The sequence below is a fragment of the Bubalus bubalis genome, chromosome 16 (genome assembly GCF_019923935.1).
Source record: "Bubalus bubalis isolate 160015118507 breed Murrah chromosome 16, NDDB_SH_1, whole genome shotgun sequence".
Classification (NCBI taxonomy): Eukaryota; Metazoa; Chordata; class Mammalia; order Artiodactyla; family Bovidae; genus Bubalus; species Bubalus bubalis.
The window spans coordinates 2,460,015-2,484,778 of NC_059172.1; the positions used below are offsets into that span (position 1 = coordinate 2,460,015).

At 41.2% G+C, this 24,764-nt stretch overlaps 2 protein-coding genes and 1 pseudogene across 2 annotated transcripts; 2 read left to right on the plus strand and 1 right to left on the minus strand.

The window, feature by feature from the left end:
* Window positions 1-1,494: 1,494 nt before the first annotated feature.
* LOC102411491 (olfactory receptor 5B3-like) lies at window positions 1,495-2,571 on the plus strand. Its single transcript, XM_006056650.3, has one exon. It carries the CDS (start codon window positions 1,570-1,572, stop codon window positions 2,569-2,571), a length of 1,002 nt encoding a protein of 333 aa, XP_006056712.3. The 5' UTR covers window positions 1,495-1,569.
* A 7,071-nt stretch (window positions 2,572-9,642) lies between these two features.
* Window positions 9,643-10,623, minus strand: LOC102411828 (olfactory receptor 1S1-like). The gene has a single exon (XM_025266293.3). The coding sequence runs from the start codon at window positions 10,588-10,590 to the stop codon at window positions 9,643-9,645; it is 948 nt and encodes a 315-aa protein (XP_025122078.3). The 5' UTR covers window positions 10,591-10,623.
* Window positions 10,624-11,263: 640 nt separating this feature from the next.
* LOC102412147 lies at window positions 11,264-22,942 on the plus strand (annotated as a pseudogene).
* The last annotated feature ends 1,822 nt before the right edge of the window (window positions 22,943-24,764 follow it).

Consider the following 24,764-nt stretch of genomic DNA (forward strand, 5'->3'; position numbering starts at 1 on the left):
CCATTTCCTTCTCCAATGCATGAAAGTGAAAAGTGAAAGTGAAGTCGCTCAGTCGTGTCCAACTCTTAGCGACCCCATGGACTGCAGCCTACCAGGCTCCTCTGTCCATGGGATTTTCCAGGCAAGAGTACTGGAGTGGAGTGCCATTGCCTTCTCCAAGATGAAGGTTATCGGAGTTCAAAGCCCACCCATCTGCGTCTGTCACCTGAATTTCCTAAACCAACACAGAGACCCACTGATCTATGCTAATCCATAATATTATAGCTAGCACTCATCAGAATTGTGTTTCAGACCCACATGGTGCTGTTTTCATGCATCAGTTCTTTTCACTTTTACAATAATCCTTTAAGGTAGGTCTCAACACCACCTTCATTTTCTGACAGATAAAATGAGATGCAGGGATAAGTTAGGACCAGTGTCTCCTAGGCAGTAAATGGTAGGTCTGCTCTGTCTAACACATGTTTTCTCAGAGTAAAGCTTCCCTGCTCAATGCTGTATCTTCTCTTCAGACCTGGCTTTGTTTGTTGCAGATACCTCTAATGCTGCATTTAGCCCACATCTAAATGGGCTTATCTACTGTGCATTTATTTGTGTGTAAATCAACCATACGACTCTATGCATTAAATTCAGGACAATAAAGATAACTAAATGTAAACTGAATGAAGGGAAAATCAATTCAAAATTTTTTTAAGGTTTTTAAAATAACATTTATTTCTTAAAAGTTGACATGTGCATAATAGGAAACCAAAAAGCACAAGAAGCAAAAAATGAAGTCATTCATAATCACAAGCAGTTTACCATGACGTGTTCTTCTAGGTCTCATTTGTGTATCTTCACAACTAAGCATCCATTTTTATGTAATTAAGACCATACAGTTATGTATCATGCTGTTTCACACATCATGAATATTTACCATTTCAAAGTCTCAAAGCTATGAGTATTTTGATAACCAAGAATACACTACACCAACTCAATCTGGAAGGAAAAAAATGTAATCTTGCCTTTCTTGGCAACAAAAATTTCAAAGACAAAAATGGCAATTCAAAAATTTTAATGGCATTTAGGTTGAGAACCACTCAGGGTCTAAAGCTTGGCTTCATTCATTAATAGCATAATATCTGCATAACCTTGAGTAAATTATTCCGTCTCTTTGTTGTCAACTTGCCACATGCAGCAATGAGAAAAATAAATAATCAATCATAGAACTGAGAAGAGAATTAAATGAATATGCACACATAAAGCATCAAATAAGTGAGCACTAGAGAAGTGTAAACTATTCGAAGCCTCAAAATGACTGACTTAGGAGATGGATTCACTGTCGGCATATGAACTTAGAAAGCTTTAGTTCTAGCTGTAACCCAGTTTACTCACATACAAAAACAAGAACTTGAGAAGGTGATCCACAAAGACCCTTCCTCTTCAAAGGTCTGCTACTGTATACATAAGATATCACTACACTGTGCTGTCATGCCCATGTTACAAAAATGGTAAATACTGATGAAAAACTGATTGTTCTAATAAAATAATACTGTGCATTTCAGCTTCCATGCAACTGCTTTTTGTTCATCCATGTGTCCCATTATTTCTCTTTGCCACAGAGCATCTTGTGACTCTCAAATCACATTCATGGAAAATAATACAGAGAGAGCTGATTTCATCCTGCTCGGATTCACAGATGACCCACAGCTGCAGGTCCCTCTCTTCATATCCTTCACCTTCGTTTACCTCCTCTCTCTGATTGGGAACCTGGGGATGACCACGTTGATCCTGCTCGACTCTCGTCTCCACATCCCTATGTACTTTTTCCTCAGTAACCTGTCTCTGGTGGACTTTTGTTACTCCTCTACCATCACCCCAAAGGTGATGGCTGGGCTCCTTATAGGAGACAAGACCATGTCCTACCATGCATGTGCTGCTCAGATGTTCTTTTTTGTAGCCTTTGCCACTGTGGAAAATTACCTGTTGGCCTCAATGGCTTATGACCGCTACACAGCAGTGTGCAAACCCCTACATTATACCACCACCATGACCACAAGTGTGTGTGCACATCTGGCCATAGGCTCTTATATCTTTGGTATTCTGACTGCTGCTATCAATGTTGGGGACACATTCTTTCTCTCTTTTTGTACGTCCAATGTCATCCATCACTTTTTCTGTGATATTCCAGCAGTCATGTCCCTGACTTGTTCAGATAAAGACATTAATGAGCTGATTCTTTTTCTTATTTCAAGCTTTAATATCTTTTTTGCACTTCTTGTTATTCTGATTTCCTACTTGCTCATATTTATCACCATTTTGAAGTTGCAGTCAGGTGAAGGATACCAGAAGGCTTTATCCACCTGTGCTTCCCACCTTGTTGCAGTCTCCATATTTTACGGGACCGTAATCTTCATGTACTTACAGCCCAGCTCCAGCCACTCCATGGACACAGACAAAATTGCATCTGTGTTCTATACAATACTCATCCCCATGCTGAACCCTGTAGTCTACAGCCTAAGGAACAGAGAAGTCAAGAATGCATTCAAGAAGGTTATTGAGAAGGCAAAGTGTTCTCTAGGTTTAACCTTTTAATGATGTGAAATACACAGAAGTTATTTCATCTCTCTTAGACCTACTCTATGTCATAACTCAATGTTCACAGCCATGTAGGGACTTGAACATAAAAATTTTGTCAAATTTTGTTTATTTCTTTAGTTTTGGAACAGGTCCAAGCATTCAAAATGCAGAAATATGATAATCATTTTGAATAAAATATTTTAATGAAGCAAATGTGGTTTTTGACACATTTTAATAAAATTAAATAATAACATCATCTTAGAAGTTCAAGTTTGAGTTGTTACTGAGGGTTTCGGTAAGAGAAAGCATGTTCACATGACAATTTCCAAAAGATAAATAGTCACATTAGACTAAAAGTGGAAAGAATATTAAGACTTTTTTTACATTAATTTTAAGACTACCATCTCTCTACATTATGTTAAAAATAGTGCAGTAATATTATTAAGGCTATTTTCTTTCATCTTTTCTTTTTTGCAGAAATGCTTTGAAGTGGCTGATTTCACCATAATACCTAAGTTGAGCTATTCCCTTGTCTTATCACTCTCCTACCAACTCACCCCCTTTACTCACACTGATTTCTTGCTTTCCTGGACAGTGCCATGCATGCCTCTGCCTCAGAAGCTTTGTATTTGCCCTTTTCTCTGCCTGGAATACTTCTCAAGTCATTTCAGATTGCTTGTTAGATGTTATCTGTTTAGGGAAGTCATATAGGCCTTCCCTGGACTACTTTATAAAATAGTCGCTTCGCTCCCTTTAGTGCTTGTTCCTCAGCCTGCTTCATTCTTCACATTTGCCACCAACACTCATTCTTTCATTTGTTCACCTGTTCATCTATATCCCTCAACTTGAACGGAAGCTCCCTGTGAGCTCTAGCTTAATCTAGTAATGTAACTGGAAATAAAACTTTGAATCTTAAATTAAAAGTCATTTTGTTTAGCATTAACAACTCATTAAATTTCAAGTTGTGTTGGTGGAAGTAAGCCATAAAAACTCTATAAACTTCAAGAGAGAGAAGGCACCCTAACAACCACTTGATAATGACTTCAAATTTTGTAATAAATTGACATTGCCTGTCACAACAAATATTTGACACATGAAGCAAAAATATCTGGAAAACCAAACATCTATCTACAGATACAACTACTGTCTTGATCCAAAGAAATTTTCCAAAGTTTATTATTTATGTTGTCATCGTTTTTCTTATTGTGTCTGTGGATTTTTTTTAAATTTTATTTTATTTTTTAACTTCACAATATTGTATTGGTTTTGCCATGTGTCTGTGGATTTTGAATAATAAGAATAATATTGATGATGATGAGGATTAGGTAGATACACAGACAGATAGATAGATAGATTTAGATAGATAGCATATTTGTTAGACAGTTTTTGCCTTCCAGGAATTGTGACATTTGCTATTTCTTGTTGTTGCTGTTTAGTCACTAAGTCACATCTGACTTTTTGCACCCCATGGACTGTATAGCCCACCAGGTTCCTCTGTCTATGGGATTTTCCAGGCAAGAATACTAGAGTGGGTTGCCACTTCCTTCTCCAAGGGATCCTCCTGACCCAGGGATTGAACCCACATCTCCTGCACTGACAGGCAGATTCTTTACCACTGAGCCACCACGGAAGCCCATGCTTGATATTTGCTATAGGACTTATCTAATTTAATAGTCTCCAGAACTCTTTGAGGCATGTTCTATTATTATCCCTGTTTACAGGTAGACGAGGTACCTGGGACTTAAAGTTGAGTGATTGTCCCAAGGTTGGCAAGGACATGCTAGAGTGGGGCTCCATGCCTGAGCTCTTCATTGTCATAAACACAATCTCTTGCTATGATCTCCTACCTATCCTATATAATCACTCAATCTGACATTTACTGCTATTCCATTTTTCTTTTTCCTTTTATGTAGTAAAGAAAAGATAAAAGTTTAATCTGTAGAGATAGGAAGCAGTCAACACCATGTATTTTGCAGCCCTGATGTGCTAGAACTTTGTGATGTGTGCAGCACATACAACTCACATACTCGTAGTTGTATGTGAGAAAATGAAGCTCCTAGATTAAATGGATAGTATCTTTTGAACTCTAGAAACTTTCATTTTGAGGACATAAAAATTTTAGAAAAGTGTTGCTTGGATGTGTCTAAGAAAAAATGTTGAGAAAAATCGCACTGGTGGCCACGAGATTGGGATTCACAAATCAGCCTTTGTTTTCTTTTTCTTGCCTTATTGCACTGGCTTGAACCATCAATACCAGGTTTATTTGTTTTTTATTCCAAATTTTCCCACCTGATGTGAAGAATTGACTCCTTGGAAAAGACCCTGATGCTGGGAAAGAATGAAAGAAGGAGGAGAAGGGGATGACAGAGGATGAGATGATTGGATGGCATCACAGACTCAATGGACATGAGTTTGAGCAAGCTCCAGGAGTTGGTGATGGACAGGGAAGCCTCACATGCTGCAGTCCATGGGGGTCACAGAGTCATAAATGACTCAGTGACTGAACTGAACTTAATCCAAGTTTGCTACCATGAGTTCTCCTTGGGTACTTCTTTCTGAGCCTCTGGGATATTATTTTGTCTTACATGTCTTAGTTAATATTTTTATTTATTTACTTAATTTTTATAGTTTTATCAAGATGTAACTGACACATGACAAAAATTTAAAGTGTACAAAATGATTTGATATATGTGTATATAGTGAAATGATTGCTACAATTACTTAACATCCATCACCTGACATAGTTACAAAATTTTTTTCTTGTGATGAGAACGTGTAAGATGTAGTCTATTAGCAACTTTCAAATATACAGAACAGTATCGCTAACTGTAGTCACCATGTTGTACATTACATCCCAGGACTTATTTGTCTTACAACTGGAAGCCTGTGCCTTTTGACCACCCCCACCCCAGTTCCCCCACCCTTCATCCTCACCTCCAGTGCCCCCACCCTCTATCCCTTGCCTCTGGAAGCCACAAATATCTATTTCCGTGAGTTTGAGTTTTTTAGATTCTACTTATAAGTGAGATCAGATAATATTTGTCTTTCTCTGGCTGACTTATTCACTTCCAATAAAGTGTCGAAGAGAAGTGATGAGAATGAAAATGCCTTTCCTGTTCTTGACCTTAGGGAAATCGTCAGTCTCTTGGCTTTCATTATGCACAGATGACTTTTTACCAGGTTAAGGGAGTTCCTTCTGATTCTTAGTTCGTTAATAGTTGTCGTTTTTTTTCCCCCTAAAATCAGGGATGAATACTAGGTTTTGTCCAAAATCAATTTCTGCGTTCACTAGAATGATCAAACAGTTTAATTTTTTGCTTATTAATGTGATAAATTAAACGGATTGCTTTTGAAATGTAAATAGTGTTAATTTTCTCTGAGAGAAACCATACTTGATTGCAGTGTACTAATACTTTTATTGTCAAAGAAAGCAGAGGATGTTCCTGAGTATTCTTGGCTGGTTAAAAATGGTCCCCAAGGGTATTGCCTAAAGTCATAGGCCAGTTTTAAATGGGATTTGTCGTTCTGAGTCATCTAAATTCCTCTGTTAAAAAGAGACTACAGAAAGAGACATAAGCTGTGGAAGGAAGACAGAGGCAAATAAGACATCTGAGATGTTTACATCTTCTGAGGAATATGTTCTGAAGGAGGCATTCCCAATCTGAATTCAACCCTGAGGATGTAGATGTGGTGGGGAGATGGCTAAGGATGAGAGCAGCATGGACTGGCAAATGCAGACGTGTGGTTTCAGGAGTGATGGTGGCCCCTGTGGTATTTGAAACAGTTGATCCCCCCTTTCTTTGGAAGAGCTCTCACTTCCTTCCTCCATCTTCCCGACTCTGTTCTGTCTCCTGCCTCCTGGGCTGCTGTCCTCAGCCTCCTTTGCTGGCTCCTTATTTCTGAATATCAGAGGCATCCAGGACTTAGTCATAGGCCCTACTCTCCCTCTGAGGCCACTCCTTGGGTAATTTCATCCCATCTCATGGCTTTAAGTGCTTGGGGTATTTGAATAAAATTCAGACTCTTTGTCATGACCTCCAGGACTATACTTACCTCCCCTTCCCCCTAGTCCAACGCACTTACAATCCCTTCAACATATCAGACATGTTCTCATATCAGGATCTTTATTTATTTATTAAAGGATCTGCTCTTCCCTTTTCTTGGAATGTGTTTTTCCAGATCTTGTCATGGCCACTCCCTAATTTTATTCAATTCTCAGCTCAAATACCTGAAGCAAGCCTTCCTCAACCCCTGAACTTCCTTACTGAAAATAGCTGTTTCAACCTGTGACAGTCTATGGCCTGACCTTCCTTTTCCTATCACAGGCCTTCCTGTCCCCGCATATGAAAGCCAGCACTGTGAGTCCATCATCTATCTCACGCACAATGAAGCAACAGTTAGGAAAGCAACGGTGCTGCCATTTTTCCTTTTGACTCACTATGTACTCAAAAAACATTTGTTTGGTGGAGAAATAACAAATATTTACTGACACTTTATGCATTAAGTTTTACAAATCATTTCTACTCGATGTATCGATTTTTTTCCCCCAGATATTTCTCTTGCAATTGTGTTACTTACACTTAGATGGCAGGATTTTCTATTAATTTATTCAGAAAGACTAAATTTGCTTTTCTCAGGGATAGCGAACACAAAAGAACAAGAATGTTATAAAATTTGGTTGTCTGTCTCTTGCACAAAATATTTATGCTTTCTAAATCTAATGAGATGAATTATTGATTAAATGCCATCTTTGCTTCTCAAGTCTTAAAAATCCTTAATTTTTTTTTCAGTTTCTCTCTTTAGTTTGTGAGTGCATTAAAGGCATAGACTGTGAATTATTCATTCTTTTAGTCCCAGGGCCAGACTTAGAGCCTGGTGAATAGAAGGTTTATAATAGATGTTCCCTGAAAATGACAGAGGAATGACACAGGGAAATATAAGAATTTAAGTACAGATTTATGTCTTTCTTCTGTAAAAATTGTCAAGGTTTTCATAAAAGTTTGTGATTCCTTATCTTCTTAATTAGTTGTCTTTTGTGTCCCAAATGATCTTAATTTAATTTCTCAAGAAACTCCCAACCTGCACTTAAATCTATTTCTAACCAGCCAACTTCCCCATTACTCACTGCAGATGGAGTGATATCTTAGAATGAATACACCTTCTGTAGGATCTATAAGAAAGAAGTAATAGAGGTCCAGGACAGGTCCACAGGGATGAGGCACAATTCAAACCAAATGAGCAAGATCTGACCATCATGGTTCTTATTCCATCACATATGGGCTCAATGGAATCACAATAAAGAGAGAAACTTATATCTCTGCCTAACTGATGTTTATGCAACCTAGAAGGTTCTGGCATGATGGTTTAGTAGGCAAGACAGCCTTTATTCCTTAAAATTAAATTTAAAAAGTGCTTTATTTCTTCCTAGAGTGATAGTCACTGTAAAATGTTAAAATGATATTATTAATATCATAGTATTAATAGATATAGTATTAATCACTTTACCCCATGAAACAAAACCACCATTTTGGTTACATGCTGCTGTATAACAAACCCCAAATGTAAGGGGCTTAAAATAATAGTAGTCATTTGATTGTTGTGTCTCAGAGTCCTAGGAATTGACTGCAGACAACCAGGGCAATTTTCACTTAGAGCTGTGAAACTTGACAACATTTTTGCCATCAGTGTTGAGGCTAGGATATCAGCTGGAGTCTCACTCCCTCACGGGGCAGGTGCCTGGCAGGGAGACTCAGAGGCTTGTTGGCTGGAACATCCGGGGTACCTTGTGCGTCTCTCTCTGACTCTCTGTGGTCTCTCCAGCAGGGTGACCTCAGAGTAGAGGGACTTCTTCCATGCTGATTCAGGCCCCAGAGTGCATTCTTGAGACAGTGCTACAGGAAAGTGTACAAGGTGTTCTAAGAGCCTTGGGGATCACGCAGCACCACTCTGGGATCCTCTGTTGGTCAAAGCCACCCCCACAGTCCTCCAGGTTCAGGGGAGGGACCTCAGACTCCACCTCTTGATGAGGAAGTGGCAAGTCCTTCAAGAGCATGTGGGACAGAAATGTTGTTGCGTCCATTCTTGGAAAACATAACCTGCCATGGCCACTGTTAATATTTTGCTGACTCTCCTCCCAAGCATCTCCTTCTGCATATTCTGTTTTACATAAGTGGATTTTAATGATGCAGACCATTATAAAACCTTATTTGCTCTTATTAGATCACTTGTTACATTGCAACTCCAGTACTCTTGCCTGGAAAATCCCATGGATGGAGGAGCCTGGTGGGCTGCAGTCCATGGGGTCGCTAAGAGTCGGACACAACTGAGTGACTTCACTTTCACTTTCACTTTTCACTTTCATGCATTGGAGAAGGAAATGGCAACCCACTCCAGTGTTCTTGCCTGGAGAATCCCAGGGACAGGGGAGCCTGGTGGGCTTCTGTCTATGGGGTCGCACAGAGTCGGACACGACTGAAGCGACTTAGCAGCAGCAGCAGTTACATTGCAGGTTAGTAATATGTCTTGTCACACAGTGAGTTAGCAGCAGACTTGGGCCAGATCCGAAGCCTCTTGAGGAAAAATCTAGCTCTCATGCTGATCCACGTGGAATAAAGAAAGCAGAGGTCAAGTGACAGTTCCTGTTGGAGCTATGGGATAAGGTGGATATTGAGGTACTCGAGGAAGGATGTTAAGAGGATGTTTGGTAACCTATAGAAAAGCAGGTGGATTTTACACCTGCTTTTTAGTAATGTAGTTTGAAGGAATTGGTAACAACTGTCCTCAAAGATGCACTAGCTAAACTATAGGTACTACATGCATGTCTTACTGTCGAAGTTATGAACAATTTTCACAGAATTCTCTAGTTGCATAGATTATAATCAGTATGTATGTTACTGTTGTGAGTCACCATGGTAATAAAGCACTCTGTTTCCAAGACCAGTGCTGTGTAGAAAAGCCCCAGCCCCGCAGTGACTGGAATAGGAAGCAGATTTCTGAAACTCCATCAAAAGTTAAACCATCACATCTATGCCATGAACTCTGAGCAGAATCATCCATTTTGCAATGGGGACAAAGGAATTCAGATGCTCAGGGCATCACAGGGAGAGCCCTTTTCCCATGGAGGAGTCTCCTCAGGGCCCCTTTCATGTCCTTGTTCCTCAGGCTGTAGATGAAGGGGTTCATCATGGGGATCACCACGGTGAACAGTACCGCCCCAATCTTGTCTCTGTTGTCAGGGTCAGAGGATGAAGGGAAGAAGTAGACCCCTGCGATGGTCCCATAGAAGAGGAACACAACTGTCAGGTGACAGCCACAGGTGGAGAAGGCTTTCCACCGCCCCTCTGTGAGTGAGAGTCTCAGGACAGCCCTGACAATGCAGACATAGGAGATGAGGGTGAGGGCAAAGGGCAGGGTGACGACCGATGAGCCCACGACAAAGAGCACGAGCTCATTGGCCATCGTGTCTGAGCAGGACAGCCTGAGCAGCGGGGCCAAGTCACAGAAGAAGTGCGGGAGGGCATTGCCATCACAGAAGACCAGTCGAAGGAGCAGAAGGGTATGTGTCAGGGCGACAGCATTACTGAGGACCCAGGGGATGGCAGTCAGCCAAAGGCAGAGCCCGGGTCCCATGATGGCCGTGTAGTTCAGAGGGCAGCAGATAGCCACAAAGCGGTCACAGGCCATGACCCCCAAGAGGAAGTTGTCAATGACAACAAAGACAATAGAAAAATACATCTGTGTGATGCAGCTCTCATAGGAGATGGATGGACTCTTGGTCTGAATATTCATCAGCATTTTGGGGACTGAGGTGGAAATGGAGGAAATATCAGCAAAGGCTAGGTTGGCGAGGAAGAGGTACATGGGGGTGTGAAGGTAAGAGTCCAAGCCGATGGCCAGAATGATGAGCCCGTTCCCCACCACGGTGGCCAGGTACATAGCCAGGAAAAGCGCAAAGAGGAGCTCCTGCTGCTCAGGTTGGGTGGAGAGTCCCAGGAGGAGGAATTCAGAGACACTTGTTTGGTTTCCTTGATGCATATTTCTGCTGATCTGGAGAAAGGAACACAAAGTCTTCACCCACACATGAAAACCCAATGTAATACTATTCAACTGGGGTCATGGCAGGGAGGTGGGCACTCCCTCCAGGCTGAAGGGGAATGAAGGGTGGAAAAAGGTTACTTAATAAGGGAACTATTTCAGCTGTGCAGAGACTCAGGAAATGCCTTAGAAAGAAAAGACAGGGACATGATAGATACTTCTCGATGAATATGTTTTAAGCTCTAACATGGTTCTGAATGTGATTTTTACAGTTGGCTCCAAATTAGTGATAAGCCCTGAACTGAGGACAATATATGAGGTATGTTCCATTCTCTAAAGATGTGAGATAGTTCTGAAGGAATTACTTAAAAATTAACTAACCAGTCCCAAGACCTTCCCCACCGTTCACTTGCATCCTTTTGAAGAGTCATGAAAGTGAAGAGTTTGGGGAGTAGCCAACTGAGTGTAGGTGTGCTCGTGAGAATACACTATATGTGGGTTCTCCTTCCCACTCAAATTCAAGGGACAATCCCAAAAGAACTGTTCTCGGAGAAGGTGTACAAGAAAGGGAGACCAGACAATTACTTCATTTATGGTTAGATGTTAGGTGAATGGAGAAAGTTTACGGGACACGTAAGAGCCTAAAGTCTTCTGTTTTCCTCTCTGTCGGAAGATGGGAGGCACAGTGCATCAGCTCACGACTGATACAGCAGGACCGTCCTGCATCCTCACACGGGACACAGCGCGAGTTGCCCACAGGCCAAGTGGTGGCTGCAGGAGCTCATTGAGCTCAAGCTTCCTTGTTGGGACTCCAACCAGGAAGAAGCCTTTTGGGGAAGAGGAAGTTATAGAATAAGGGATCAGGGAGGGGCTGTCTTAGGAAACGGGCAGTCATAGAGAGATCAGGGAGAAAGCTCATCGCCTTTGTCAAGGAAATGCTTCATGGACCAGTGCCTGAAAGGCCTCTGAAGAATCCCAAGTGTTCTCACGATGGAGCAGGCCTGCCACCCGCAACTCACCGCCCCCTAGTATTCCATGGCAGCAGACAGAAGATGTCCCTTTCCACTGCCAGCCTTCTCCTTGTGGCTCCCTGCGACACACCCCCACACTGCAGAGCAGACTCAGCTCAAAAGGGAGGACACAGACTGTGAAGGATGCGAAACTGAAGTTTCTAATTGGGCCGGGCTTTTGGCCACCTGGAAGTGAGCCTTTAGTTCCAAGGTAAAACTTATTTTTAAATAGTAAAAATGATCAGAAAATGATGAGAACCTCCCAAGGTGTTACCCGGGGCAGGGGTATTGGACTGAGTATGGTTTTTCTCGTGACTATTGGGAAGAACACTGGCTTGAGAGCCAAGAGGTTTGGGTCTCATCCTCTGCTCTCATAGTATTGTCTCCCTCTCATTTTTTCTCTCTCTTCTATTATCTCCAAAATCTTCATCCCTCAAAGATTAGAGAGAGAGCCAAGTCTCCATGTAGGTTTTCTTTCCACGAAGGAGTCAGAAGAAAATCAATTCTCAATCCCAGGATTCTGGAAAACTGAAGGCAGTGAAGACTGGAGTAGGAGGTCTGGGGTCTCTTTGCCCCCATGAAGAGTGGTTTACAGACTTAGAGAGAGACAGAGAGAGAAGCTTAGAGTGGAGGTGCCAAGGCAAAAATAAAGAGAGACAAAGAAACAAGCAGGCCAGACACAGACCAGACATCTAACCTCAGGGCCAGACACGGAGCAGCCTTAGAGGGTCCTATGAGGGTTAAGCCCTGGACTGGTTTGGGATTGACTAGCATGAGCAAGTGTGTATTTTGAGTGACAATCTCACCTTCCTGCCCTCCCTGTCCTGCCACCAGAAGTCCTGCAAAACTCGCCCGAGTCCCTGGGGCCCCTGCCTAACTAGCTGAGAGCCGCGGTGCTACAGTCTAAACGGGCTCACCTCTGAAAGACGCTAGGACCTCAGGAAGTCACTGGACTGTAGACCCCGCAGCATAGCTTGTTGATGACAAGGCTGCAGGGGGAGACAGAGAGCAGGTCCCGTGTACTTCCCAGAAGCAGGCTCTTTCCCCAAGCACAGAACTGATAAAGACACGGGCCGGACTCACAAGGGACAGTCAATTCCTCCTAGGCCCTGGGGACGGTGTCCCTGAAGGCTTTCCTCAGGACAGATGGTTGTTTTCACACCCCAGGCTCAGTGAGGTATACGGGGAATAGATGGGCTGCTCGGCTTTTTTGTTTGTTTGCTTTCAGATGCCTCTTCCCACCTGTGATTCCAGGTTTGTAACTTAGTCGCTTATTACCTTTGGTAGCAAGTGAATTGTTTGCTGCATGTCTTATGTTCCTAGTGAGGTAGATGGTAAGAATTTTGAGAGTTCCTTCTCTGCTTTCTCACTAGTGCCAAGTAGAGAGAAAACAGTAAACACCTCAAAAGCCAACTGTAATTCCTGCACTAGGGATTATGACTCCAAAGAGACACCATCTCTCGTGGAAGAGGGTAGGCTACAGTCTCCTTCCCACTTGAATGAATGTTGGTGTTGGAAGGGAATCTAGGGACCCAGTGATTTGGCCCTTGGGGCTCGTAGTTGCAAACTAAAGAAATAAACTCTGGGGTTTTAATGTTGAATGGAAACGTATTGCAATGATATTCAGTTGTTCACAGATACACTGGGAAGGCTGGAAATATAGACCCTGAAATAGACAGGAAAAAGAAGGCTGCGTATACAGTGAACATGAAAGTTGCTCAGTTGTGTCTGACTCTTTGCGACCCCATGGACTGTAGCCCACCAGGCTTCTCCATCCATGGAATTCTCCAGGCAAGAATACTGGAGTAGGGAACTACCATTCCCTTCTCCAGGGCAACTTCTTGACCCAGGGATTGAACCTGGATCTCCTGCATTGCAGGCAGATTCTTTACTGTCTGAGCCACAAGGGAAGCTCATATAGCCAGAAAGACAACCAAAATTAGTAGACTGCTACTTCTAATCACTGCACGTGCTTCATAATCTAGTCAGTTACTTCTCACCCAAACCAAGAACAGTCATCTCCTCCTCAACAGGAATCAGTGTAACCTATGGACTAACGGTATAGATATTTGTGACTAATATTTAAAATAACTGAGTAATGGAGAAAAAAAAGGCAAATTATTCTATCTGTCTGGTCATGACTAGGAAAAAAAATGTGTGTGAAGCCAGAATCCTTATTTCTATAACTTGACCACGAGACATATTTTTGAGTTCCTTCTCCTACTACTGCTATGGTCTGAATATTTGTGTCCCCTTAAAATTAATATGCTGAAACATGACCCCAGCTTATGGCATTAGGAGGTATAGTCTTTGAAGTTGATTAGGTCATGGGGACAGAGCCCTCAGGAATGGGATTAGCATCCTTATAAATGAGGTCTGAAAAAGCTCCCTTGACCCTTTCACTTTGTGATGATATAATCAAAAAATGGCAGTCCATAAACCAGGAGGCAGACTCTCACCAGACACTGAATTGCTAGAGTCTTGGTCTTGGACTTCTAGCCTCCAGGACTGTAAGCAATAAATTTCTGTTGTTGATAAGCCACCCGATTTATGGTATTTTGTTACAGCAGCCCAAAGGGACTATGATGACTACTATCTCATCACAGGTCTTCTCATTTCTAGAGCCTGAAGGAAGAATTTAAGTCTTGATATTTTATGGGGCAGATGAAATCCCAGGGGTTTAAGGAGGAGGACAGTAGAGGATGCAGAGGCTAGGCTAGATGCAACACAGTGCAATGAAAGACATTGTTGCGAGGGTGATTGTTCACATGGAGAGAGGTCTCCTTAGATATATTCAATCAACATACTCCTTGGAAGGAGAAATCCTAGCTGGGATCAGTCCAGGGAGAGAGGAAATAGATACTTATGTGCCCTGTTCCTTTTTGGCTCTTGCTTCCCATCAGCCAACGTCCATCCCATGGGGGCCTGACAATCTCGAACTTGCAAGTTGCATCACCTGTCCCCTTGGTGGCCACACAGGAAGTCAGGAATCAAATTCCACGAGAAGACTATTGGAGTCCAGAAGCTGAGGGAAGCTCTGCATGAGCATATAGGCTTAATGTGGGTGTCAGCCAGTGAGAGAGCTTGGAAAGAGATGGCAGAGTTCCACAGGGGAACTATGCCTAGAAAGACAAAGGCAATATAAGGCTTGTGTCCAACACCATCCAACTCTGTGCTACTCATATCTATTCACATCCTCTCATTATCTCTAGCTCTCTGGTATAATTTTTGCCAAGCAATGAACATACTCTGAGAAGGGAAGTTCAAGCCCAATTAGTGTAGAGCAAGGCTTCTCGTTCTTTTACCCATTGTTGCCCAGGCACGTTCTTAAGGAGCCTTTATAGATCCTTTAGCCTCACTTCTCAAAATCTCCCATGAAATCAAACACGATGACATAAGATTTTGTCAGACAGGGTTGAGGTTTGGAAAGGCACAAACAATTAAAATGTCTGATGTTTTCACCCCCGAAAGACTTTTACCCTCTTGAGGGTGAATATCATCCTTGTTGAGACCCTCCCAGGGCGGTGGCAAGTCTTGATCTCCTGCAAAATTGTCAAAAATGTCATCAGAAAATAGTGCTGTCCTCCTGTCTGCAGCTGGCACTCCCTCCCTCCACCAATGGCCTCCCCCCCACCACCATCACTCAGTAGATGCCCTCGCTCAGGGCTCATCCTGTGGCAGGTCTAGATGGTTTTCTGGGGAACCCAGAACTTTCCCCTAGCTCCGCCACAGTATGAGCCATGAGTGAGGGAATTCACCAAAACAAAGCCTTTGTTCACTCATACAAAAATTTAGCCAATCTTTAGGCCAGCTTTCTTTATAATCACCAAGCATCAGAAACAGCACAAAGGTCCTCACAAGAGGAAGGGAACAACAAGCACAGCAACAACGAGAAAACCACTGCATAAAATGTACATTACGGAATGCTACTCTGCAATTTAAATAGTCTACTATGGATATCAAGTAACAATATAGGGGGACCTCAAACTGAATTATTCTAAGCGGAAGACATCACAAAGACTGCGTATTCCATGATTCTAGTTAAGGACACATTCGCAAAGGCAAAATTATATGCAAATATGATGGGTTATGAGGGGCAATGGGTTGGCGACTGGGTTAACTGCAAAGAGACTCAGGGAAATGTATAGTGGGTGGTATGGTAGTGGCTACCTGACTCTGCGTTTGGTCAGATTCTTACAGGAAAAAGTACGCATCTTACTGTTTGAAAATTATGTGCCAATCAAAAATGAAAATAATATAAAATAACCAAAAAAAATGTACACACTCAAAATATCCAATGTGGTCCCCACAGATAGTCTAATTACTTCTTTCTAGAAAAGTAGGAAGAAACACTGTAGATGTTCTCATGGAGACAGCCCTTGAGAGCATCATGTCTCTGTAAGTCACTCCTGGTTCCCATGCATTAGCTTCTGAAATCCAACATGACTCTTGATGACCTCCCTTTAGAGGAACCAGACTGTGGTCCTAGGCTCTGTGATCACCCTGTATTCATCTAATGTTAATAATTGTTTGTACCCCCAGGTCCTCTTCTGGCTGTTAGGATTTCCTATGACTCTGCAGCCATAGCCGAGGAAATACTCCAAGGTAAAAATGACATTGAGTAAATATAATAAGCTTTACTTATATTTTGTATAATTTAATTATATTAAAAATATAAACCCTCCTCTCAAGTTATTTTATAGACATTTCTTTATTTGCTATTTATAAACACAATTCTGTGGATTTGGGGGGGAAAATAATTTATTTATTTTACAAATGAAGAGGTAAATGATTTCTCCAAGAGCACATAAAGAATGCATGGAGAATTCTGAACTTGAACCCATATTAACACAGTTTCCACTATTATTCCCTGACTTAGAGACCTTGAAATCTTTGAACAGCACTTGAGAGAGCTTCTCTAACAGTATTTATGCATTATTCCATGGCTGAATTATTTATTCCAAACAACTCTCAGGATTGGCTGCTGCTTGTTTTTAAGCAGCCAAATAAGCTTCTATACTCAATTGCTATTGTTTAGTAACTAAGTTGCATCCAATTCTTTGCAACCTCACAGACTGTAGCCCACCAGGCTCCTCTGTCCATGGAATTTTCCAGGCAAGAATACTGGAGTGGGCTGCCATTCCCTTCTCCAGGGGACCTTCCCGACCCAGGGATTGAACTCATATCTCCTGCACTGTCAGGCAGATTCTTTACTGCATTACACACTTTCAGGGAAAACCGTAATTCATGCAAAAGCAGTGTGGCAGCTACACCCAGTGATTTACTAAGCACAGATATGTTAACAGATATTTCAAAAAAAATTTTAAACATGGAGGAGTTTTCTTTTAAGAAGCTGCATATTAAATATCGGTAGGAAGTTAGGTGATACTTAGAAACATTATCATGATGTTGCTCTAAAAACATTATTGAAAAAAATAGTCTAGGTGATGCTCTGATTAGGTACTAATTTTATCTTGTTCACTATATGTGAGCCTCTTATTAGAGGCAAAAAAAAAAAAAAAAGGAGAGTTATATGACCCTTCTTTAAATTACAACAGAGACCAAAGCAAGTTAGTAAGATCCAAATTTCATTTTAATATTTTCCCAGAATTTTATTTTTAATATTTCTAGCATAGCTATCTATGTTGGCAGTGATATGGATAAAAATATAGACTTTTTTTCAGGATGGGGTTCAGGATGGGGTTCAGGATGGGGAACACATGTATACCTGTGGCGGATTCATTTTGATATTTGGCAAATCTAATACAGTTATGTAAAGTTTAAAAATAAAATAAAATTAAAAAAAAAAAAAAACAAAACTAGTTTTGATCAAAGTAGTTGACCCAATGTCATACAAGAAATATGGCTGTTACTGGAACTGAATAGTTTATTGCTAGAATAATAAAGACCACAAAAGGAAAAAAAAAAAATATATAGACTTTTGATTAGGTTTTAAATGGGTTTAAATCTTGAATCATCCTCATATCAGCTGTGTACTTGTAGAGCACCACATTCCTTCAGAAATCCTCAATTCTCCAACAGTAAAATAAGAAAAAGAATGCTACCTACCTTGCACACAAACACACTTTTATGTATTACGCTCTTAGCATTTGTTTCAGAACATAGTATATAATAACATGATGTGTACGTTAAGTTTGGCAAGCATAAAGCCTTCACGGGCTAGGCTTGTAAAGTGCAGTTGCTTTAGGTGGAAACTGATAGAGAATATGAGACAGCATCGGATGGCTGTCTGTCCAGAGGGCTCTGATTCAAATAAAAGGAATTAAAATATTGTTCCTTCTGGCTTACTTCACTCTGTATAATAGGCTCCAGTTTCATCCACCTCATTAGAACTGATTCAAATGTATTCTTTTTAATGGCTGAGTAATACTCCATTGTGTATATGTACCACAGCTTGCTTATCCATTCATCTGCTGATGGACATCTAGGTTGCTTCCATGTCCTAGCTATTATAAACAGTGCTGAGATGAACATTGGGGTACATGTGTCTCTTTCCCTTCTGGTTTCCTCAGTGTGTATGCCCAGCAGTGGGATTGCTGGATCATAAGGCAGTTCTATTTCCAGTTTTTTAAGGAATCTCCACACTGTTCTCCATAGTGGCTGTACTAGTTTGCATTCCCACCAACAGTGTAAGAGGGTTCCCTTTTCTCCACACCGTCTCCAGCATTTATTACTTGGAGAATGGCATTGAAACATGTAAAATGTCATGTATGAAACGAGTTGCCAGTCCAGGTTCGATGCATGATACTGGATGCTTGGGGCTGGTGCACTGGGATGACCCAGAGGGATGGAATGGGGAGGGAGGAGGGAGGAGGGTTCAGGATGGGGAGCACATGTATACCTGTGGCAGATTCATTTTGATATTTGGCAAAACTAATACAATTATGTAAAGTCTAAAAATAAAATAAAATTGAAGAACAAAAAAAAAAAATATATTGTTCCTACCAAGAACAGGTTCACATAAAATATTTAACAACTTGGGGTTTGCCGCTAAAACAGACCTGCAGGGTAAAGGCAAGCCACAAATAATTATTCACCTTCCATCTGTGGTGCAAATATGGGATTATCGTACTGAAAAAAGAATGAGTTTAAGGAAAGGAGCAGAGAATGCAATGGCAACCCCCTCCAGTACTCTTGCCTGGAAAATCCCATGGACGGAGGAGCCTGGTGGGCTGCAGTCCATAAGGTCACTAAGAGTCAGACATGACTGAGCGACTTCACTTTCCTGCATTGGAGGAGGAAGTGGCACCCCACTCCAGTGTTCTTGCCTGGAGAATCCCAGGGACGGGGGAGGCTGGTGGGCTGCCGTCTCTGGGGTTGCAGAGTCGGACACGACTGAAGCGACTTAGCAGCAGCAGCAGCAGCAAAAGGAGACTCTTTAAACACAAGTTAAAATATGTATTTCAATAAATATTTTTTTTTTAAGAAAACTAGCCACATGAAAGTACCAAACCAAGCAATTGTATGAGAGGAGCAGGAACAGAGTGAAACTTACAGTGACTTTATGGTGCGACAAAAGGCAAATTGAAGAAGAAGTTTCAAGATTTCACAGCTCACACATAAAGCACCACATATTGCACCCACCTTGCCAAATCATTGCAGAAACCATCATTCTCTCCTAACGATGTTATAGCTGACACTAAGCAGGCCATGATAACAGGCTTACTCATTGGTTTTTAATGCAATATCTCATTTAATTATTCGATAGCATCTTGAGTTAGATCTCATTAATATTTTTACTTTGTAAATGGAAAACTTTAGGTTCAGGGGACTTATGTTAGGATTCATGATTTCTGGACAGCAAACAGTAGGGCTGATCTGCACCTCATCCCAGAGTCCAAGCTCTATATGTGATGTTATGCTTTCCCTGCAGAATCACTAGTTGTATAAGTCCCTACTGCTCGAGTTATCCCACCACATACACTATGTATATAAGTCTCAGTAACTACACTGGGGAACTCCAAACACAGGATTTGAACCAATGGAACGAATGAGCAATTTTAAACTAAGTTAAATTTAATTTGATTTAAATTCAATTTAATTACAGTTAAATTTACTTATTTACAGTTAATACTTTGGCCACCTGATGTGAAGAGCTGACTCATTGGAAAGGACCCTGACACTGGGAAAGATTGAAGGCAGGAGGAGAAGGGGACGACAGAGGATGAGATGGTTGGATGGCATCTCCAACTTAATGGACATGAGTTTGAGTGAACTCAGAAAGATGATGAAGGGCAGGGAAACCGGGTGAGCTGTAGTCCATAGGGTTGCAAAGAGTCGGACACGACTGAACAACAACTTGATTTAAATTCAATTAAGACCATTTTGCTTAGGAATCACTCTATTTGGACCAGAAACTTGGCTTGCCATCAATACTTATATAAATATGAATCAAATCAGTCAGTCCTAAAGGAAATCAACCCCGAATATTCATTGGAAGGACTGATGCTTAAGTTGAAGCTCCAATACTTTGACTACCTGGTGTGAAGATTTGACTAACTGGAAAAGACTTTAATTCTGGGAAAGATTGAAGGCAAAAGGAAAAGGGGGTGGGAAAGGATGAGAATGTTAGATAATATCACAGATTCAATGGGCATGAATCTGAACAAATTCTGGGAGATAGTGAAGGACAGGGGAGCCTGGCATGCTGCAGTCCATGGGGTCACAAGGAGTTGGACACAACTTAGCAAAATTGAACAACAGTGACAACAACAAAATATGAATAAATTACTCACCATCTTGTTCCTCACTATTTAAATGAAAATAAAAACTAACCAACCTCTAGAAATTGCTGAAATGAGTCATGAATGGATATATATGCAAAGTGTCTAGAGCGATTATGGCAGTTGAGTAATGTAATAGTGTAAGCTTTTACTAGGATAGAAAAAACTGAATTAGCAGAGACAGAGTATCCCAGATATGTCATCTTGGACAAGTCATTAAATTTTCCAAATCTCAGTTTGCAAATATACAAAATTTTTAAACTAGAGAGATAGGGTCTCTGTTGGTTTGGGAAAGTTTACAATTTAATAGTTTTTAAATCTAGATAATTAATGTATTAAATTTTGTAGTTTGATATCAACAATCTTGAAATATGTATTCAGTTCAGTTCAGTCACTCAGTCATGTCCAACTCGTTGCAACCCCATGAATTGCAGGACACCAGGCCTCCCTGTCCATCACTAACTCCCGGAGTTCACCCAAACTCATGTCCATCGAGTTGATAATGCCATCCAGCCATCTCATCCTCTGTCGTCCCCTTCTGCTCCTTGCCCCTAATCCCTCCTAGCATCAGAGTCTTTTCCAATGAGTCAACTCTTCACATGAGGTGGCCAAAGTATTGGAGTTTCAGCTTCAGCATCAGTCCTTCCAAAGAACACCCAGGACTGGTCTCCTTTAGGATGGATTAGTTGGATCTCCTTGCAGTCCAAGAGACTCACAAGAGTCTTCACCAGCACCACAGTTCAAAAGCATCAATTCTTCAGTGCTCAGCTTTCTTCACAGTCCAACTCTCACATCCATACATGATCACTGAAAAAACCATAGCCTTGACTAGACAGACCTTTGTTGGCAAAGTAATATCTCTGATTTTCAATATGCTATCTAGGTTGGTCATAACTTTCCTTCCAAGGAGTAAGCGTCTTTTAATTTCATGGCTGCAATCACCATCTGCAGTGATTTTGGAGCCCCCCAAAATAAAGTCTGACACTATTTCCACTGTTTCCCCATCTATTTGCCATGAGGTGATGGGACCAGATGCCATGATCTTCATTTTCTGAATGTTGAGCTTTAACCCAACTTTTTCACTCTCCTCTTTCACTTTCATCAAGAGGCTTTTTAGTTCCTCTTCACTTTCTGCCATAAAAGTGGTGTCATCTGCATGAAATATGTATTAGCTATAATGAAATAAGCATGTGGTATATATGACAGAGGATGAGATGGCTGGATGGCATCATTGACTCAATGGACATGAGTTTGAGTAAACTCCGGGAGTTGGTGATGGACAGGGAGGCCTGGCGTGCTGCAGTCCATGGGGTTGCAAAGAGTCGGACATGACTGAGCGACTGAACTGAGCTGAACTGATATAAACATTTCAGTTTCACTGCAATTTTTATTTCACTTAACACTCTTGTCCTTACTTTCACTTGCTACAGGACATCTCACAATTCCCAAAGAACATCAATGGATAACAGGATGGAAGTGACCCAATGTGTCCTCATGTCCAGCTCTGCAACCCCAGGGACTGTCACCCGCCAGGCTCCTCTGTCCATGGGAGTCTCCAGGCAAGAATACTGGAGTGGGTCGCCATTCCCTTCTCCAGAGGATCTTTCCAGTCCAGGTTTTGTTTTGTTTTGTTTTGTTTTTCCAGTCCAGGTTTTGAACCCAGGTCTCCTGCATTGCAGGCAGATTCTTTACTGTCTGAGCCATCAAGGAAGCCCTCTTTGCAGTTTACAAGGTCATCTCCTATAATGCTTGTGCTGCTCAGATGTTCTTTTTTGCAGCCTTTGCCACTCTGGTGAATTACTTTTTGACATCAGTAGCCTGTGTTCACTATGCAGCAGTGTGTAAGCCCCTAAATTATACCACCACCATGACACCACGTGTGTGTGCACATCTGATCATAGGCTATGTTTGTGGCTTCCTGAAAGCCTCCATCCATGTTGGAAATACATTCTGTCTCTCTATCTGTAGACCCAATGTGGTCCATCACTTTTTCTGTGCTATTCCAGCCATCATGGCTCTGTCTTGTTCTGACAGGCATGTAAGGGAGAGGGTTCCTGTTTACGTAGCCAGCTTCAACATCTTTTTTGTTCTATTGGTTATCTTCATAGCCTACATAGTCATATTTATCACCGTCCTAAAGATGCACTCCTCTGCAAGGTACCAGAAGGCTTTATCCACCTGTGTCTCCCACCTCACTGAAGTCTCCGTCTTCTATGGGGCACTCATTTTCATGTACTTAGAGCCCAGCTCCAGACATCTGATGGACACTGACAAATGGCATCTGTGTTCTACAGTAGGGTCATCCCCAAGATCAATTCTGTGGTCTCTAGCCTGAGGAACAAGGAAGTCAAGAGTGCCTTCAAGAAGGTTCTTTAGTAGGCAAAACTGTAGGTTTGTGATTTTTGATGTCATAGGATTCATGTCAACCTTGTTTTATTTTTCTCAGGTCTTCTCCATGTACGCAATCACATTTAAAGGCCACACTGAATTAAATTCCTGAAGGGATATCCTTCTCAAGGAAAATTTATGTCCAGAATAATAAAACCTGAATGCAAATGGCTAAGATGAAGCACATCATATCTGTGTCCCACTTGTCAAAAGCTTTGTCAAGGAGATTTTTGACTAAATAACTTATTCTATATGCATGTCCTCTACCACACGCCACTCTAAAGATACGTGTGGAACAGAGGCACAGGTAAGCCTGTGAACAGAGGTCCATGTATGTGCCTCACATGGATGCATGTATATGGGATTGTGAAATTTGCCATATATGATGGAATGTGTCTGGTTTCTTTATCTACATAATTCAAGTAATTAATTGGAGTATTAAAACATCAATTTAAGTTTAATGCTGCTTATTTTTTTGTTGAATTTCATAAGTGTTATAGCACTTATAAATGTTATGTGTCCTAAAATTGAAAATAAAATGATAAACTTTAAATAAAAGTATTTGCTTTTTCACCAGCACATTTTATGTGTAGATTCATAAGTATAGCACATTAACTTAATTTTTATGAGTTGACTGAGTCATTTTATACAATCAACATGTTCACATTAAATTTCCCAAAAGAGCCAGAGTCCAATAAGAATGGAGAAAAAAAATTAAAACATTTTTAATTAGAAAATCACTGCATATAGGTTATAATTGACTGAAATTATTCTGAATGTTCATATAAATATAAACATGACATATCTGTCAGCATGTTTCTCATCTTGGAACCATTTCTAATTATTATTTTAAATGGTTCTTTAATTTAAGAACTATTTTAGATTACATAAAATTATCAAAAATAGAACCAAATGCTTCTATGTAATACTGTGGAAGGCTGAAAATAGCCTGCCTAAAGATCCAAGGCTTAATTACTGGAATCTGTGAATACTAATTTATATGGCAAGAAAAATGACTATGTAGAATGACTATTAAGAATTTTAATTTGAGAGGTTATCCTGAATTATCTCTTTGTATCCTAAACCCTAAGGAAATCCCATGTATTATTATAGGAAGGAGTTAGAGAGGATAGGATTCTGGGAAAATGCTGGAAGAGAATGCAGAAAGACCAGGAATATGGGTGCTTATCTAAACAACAACTGCACAGGCAGAATCTGTCTAATGTAAAAATTTGGGAACTCTGGACTCTGAAGACTTGCAACCTTCAGAGGAAGATTTCGATGATAAATTTTGCTTGATTTCAGCTTTTAGAGACCCATTCCCCACCCCTCGTGGTGTTACAGAGAGCTGTGTTTGTGTTCCTAGAGCAGCTTTCAGCAGCCAGAGTGGCAAAAAGGACTCTCATCTTCCCAATATTGGGAACTTGTGCCCTGCTTTCTGATCGTTGCTTCTAATCACAAAGTTGCAGAGATAGGCAGCCATTTTTGCTGCAATAGAGATCTCCTCAAGAAAATTAGAGATACCAAGGGAACATTTCATGCAAAGATGGCACTATAAAGGACAGAAATAGTATGGCTCTAACAGAAGCAAAAGAGATTAAAAGGTGGCAAGAATACACGGAACTGAAATGAAATGAAAGTCCCTCAGTCATGTCCAACTCCTTATGACTCCATGACTATACAGTCCATGGAACTCTCCAGGCCAGAATACTGGAGTGAGTAGCTGTTCCCTTCCCCAGGGGATCTTCCCAACCTACGGATAGAACCCATGTCTCCCTCATTGCAGGCAGATTCTTTACTGTCTGAACCACAAGGGAAATCCAAGAATACTAGAGTGGGTAGCCTATCCCTTCTCCAGCAGCTCTTCCTGACCTAGGAATTGAACCAGGGACTCCTGCATTGCAGGTGGATTCTTTGTCAGTTGAGCTACCAGTGAAGCCCAGAATACACAGAACTAAACAGAAAAGATTTCAATGACCCAGATAACCATGATGGTGTGATCAGTAACCTAGAGCCAGACATCTTCAAGTGC

Bases quoted from the DNA above. Each gene is read 5' to 3' on its own strand.
- LOC102411491 (XM_006056650.3), top strand. From the start codon at position 1,570: ATGTGTCCCATTATTTCTCTTTGCCACAGAGCATCTTGTGACTCTCAA.
- LOC102411828 (XM_025266293.3), bottom strand. From the start codon at position 10,590: ATGCATCAAGGAAACCAAACAAGTGTCTCTGAATTCCTCCTCCTGGGA.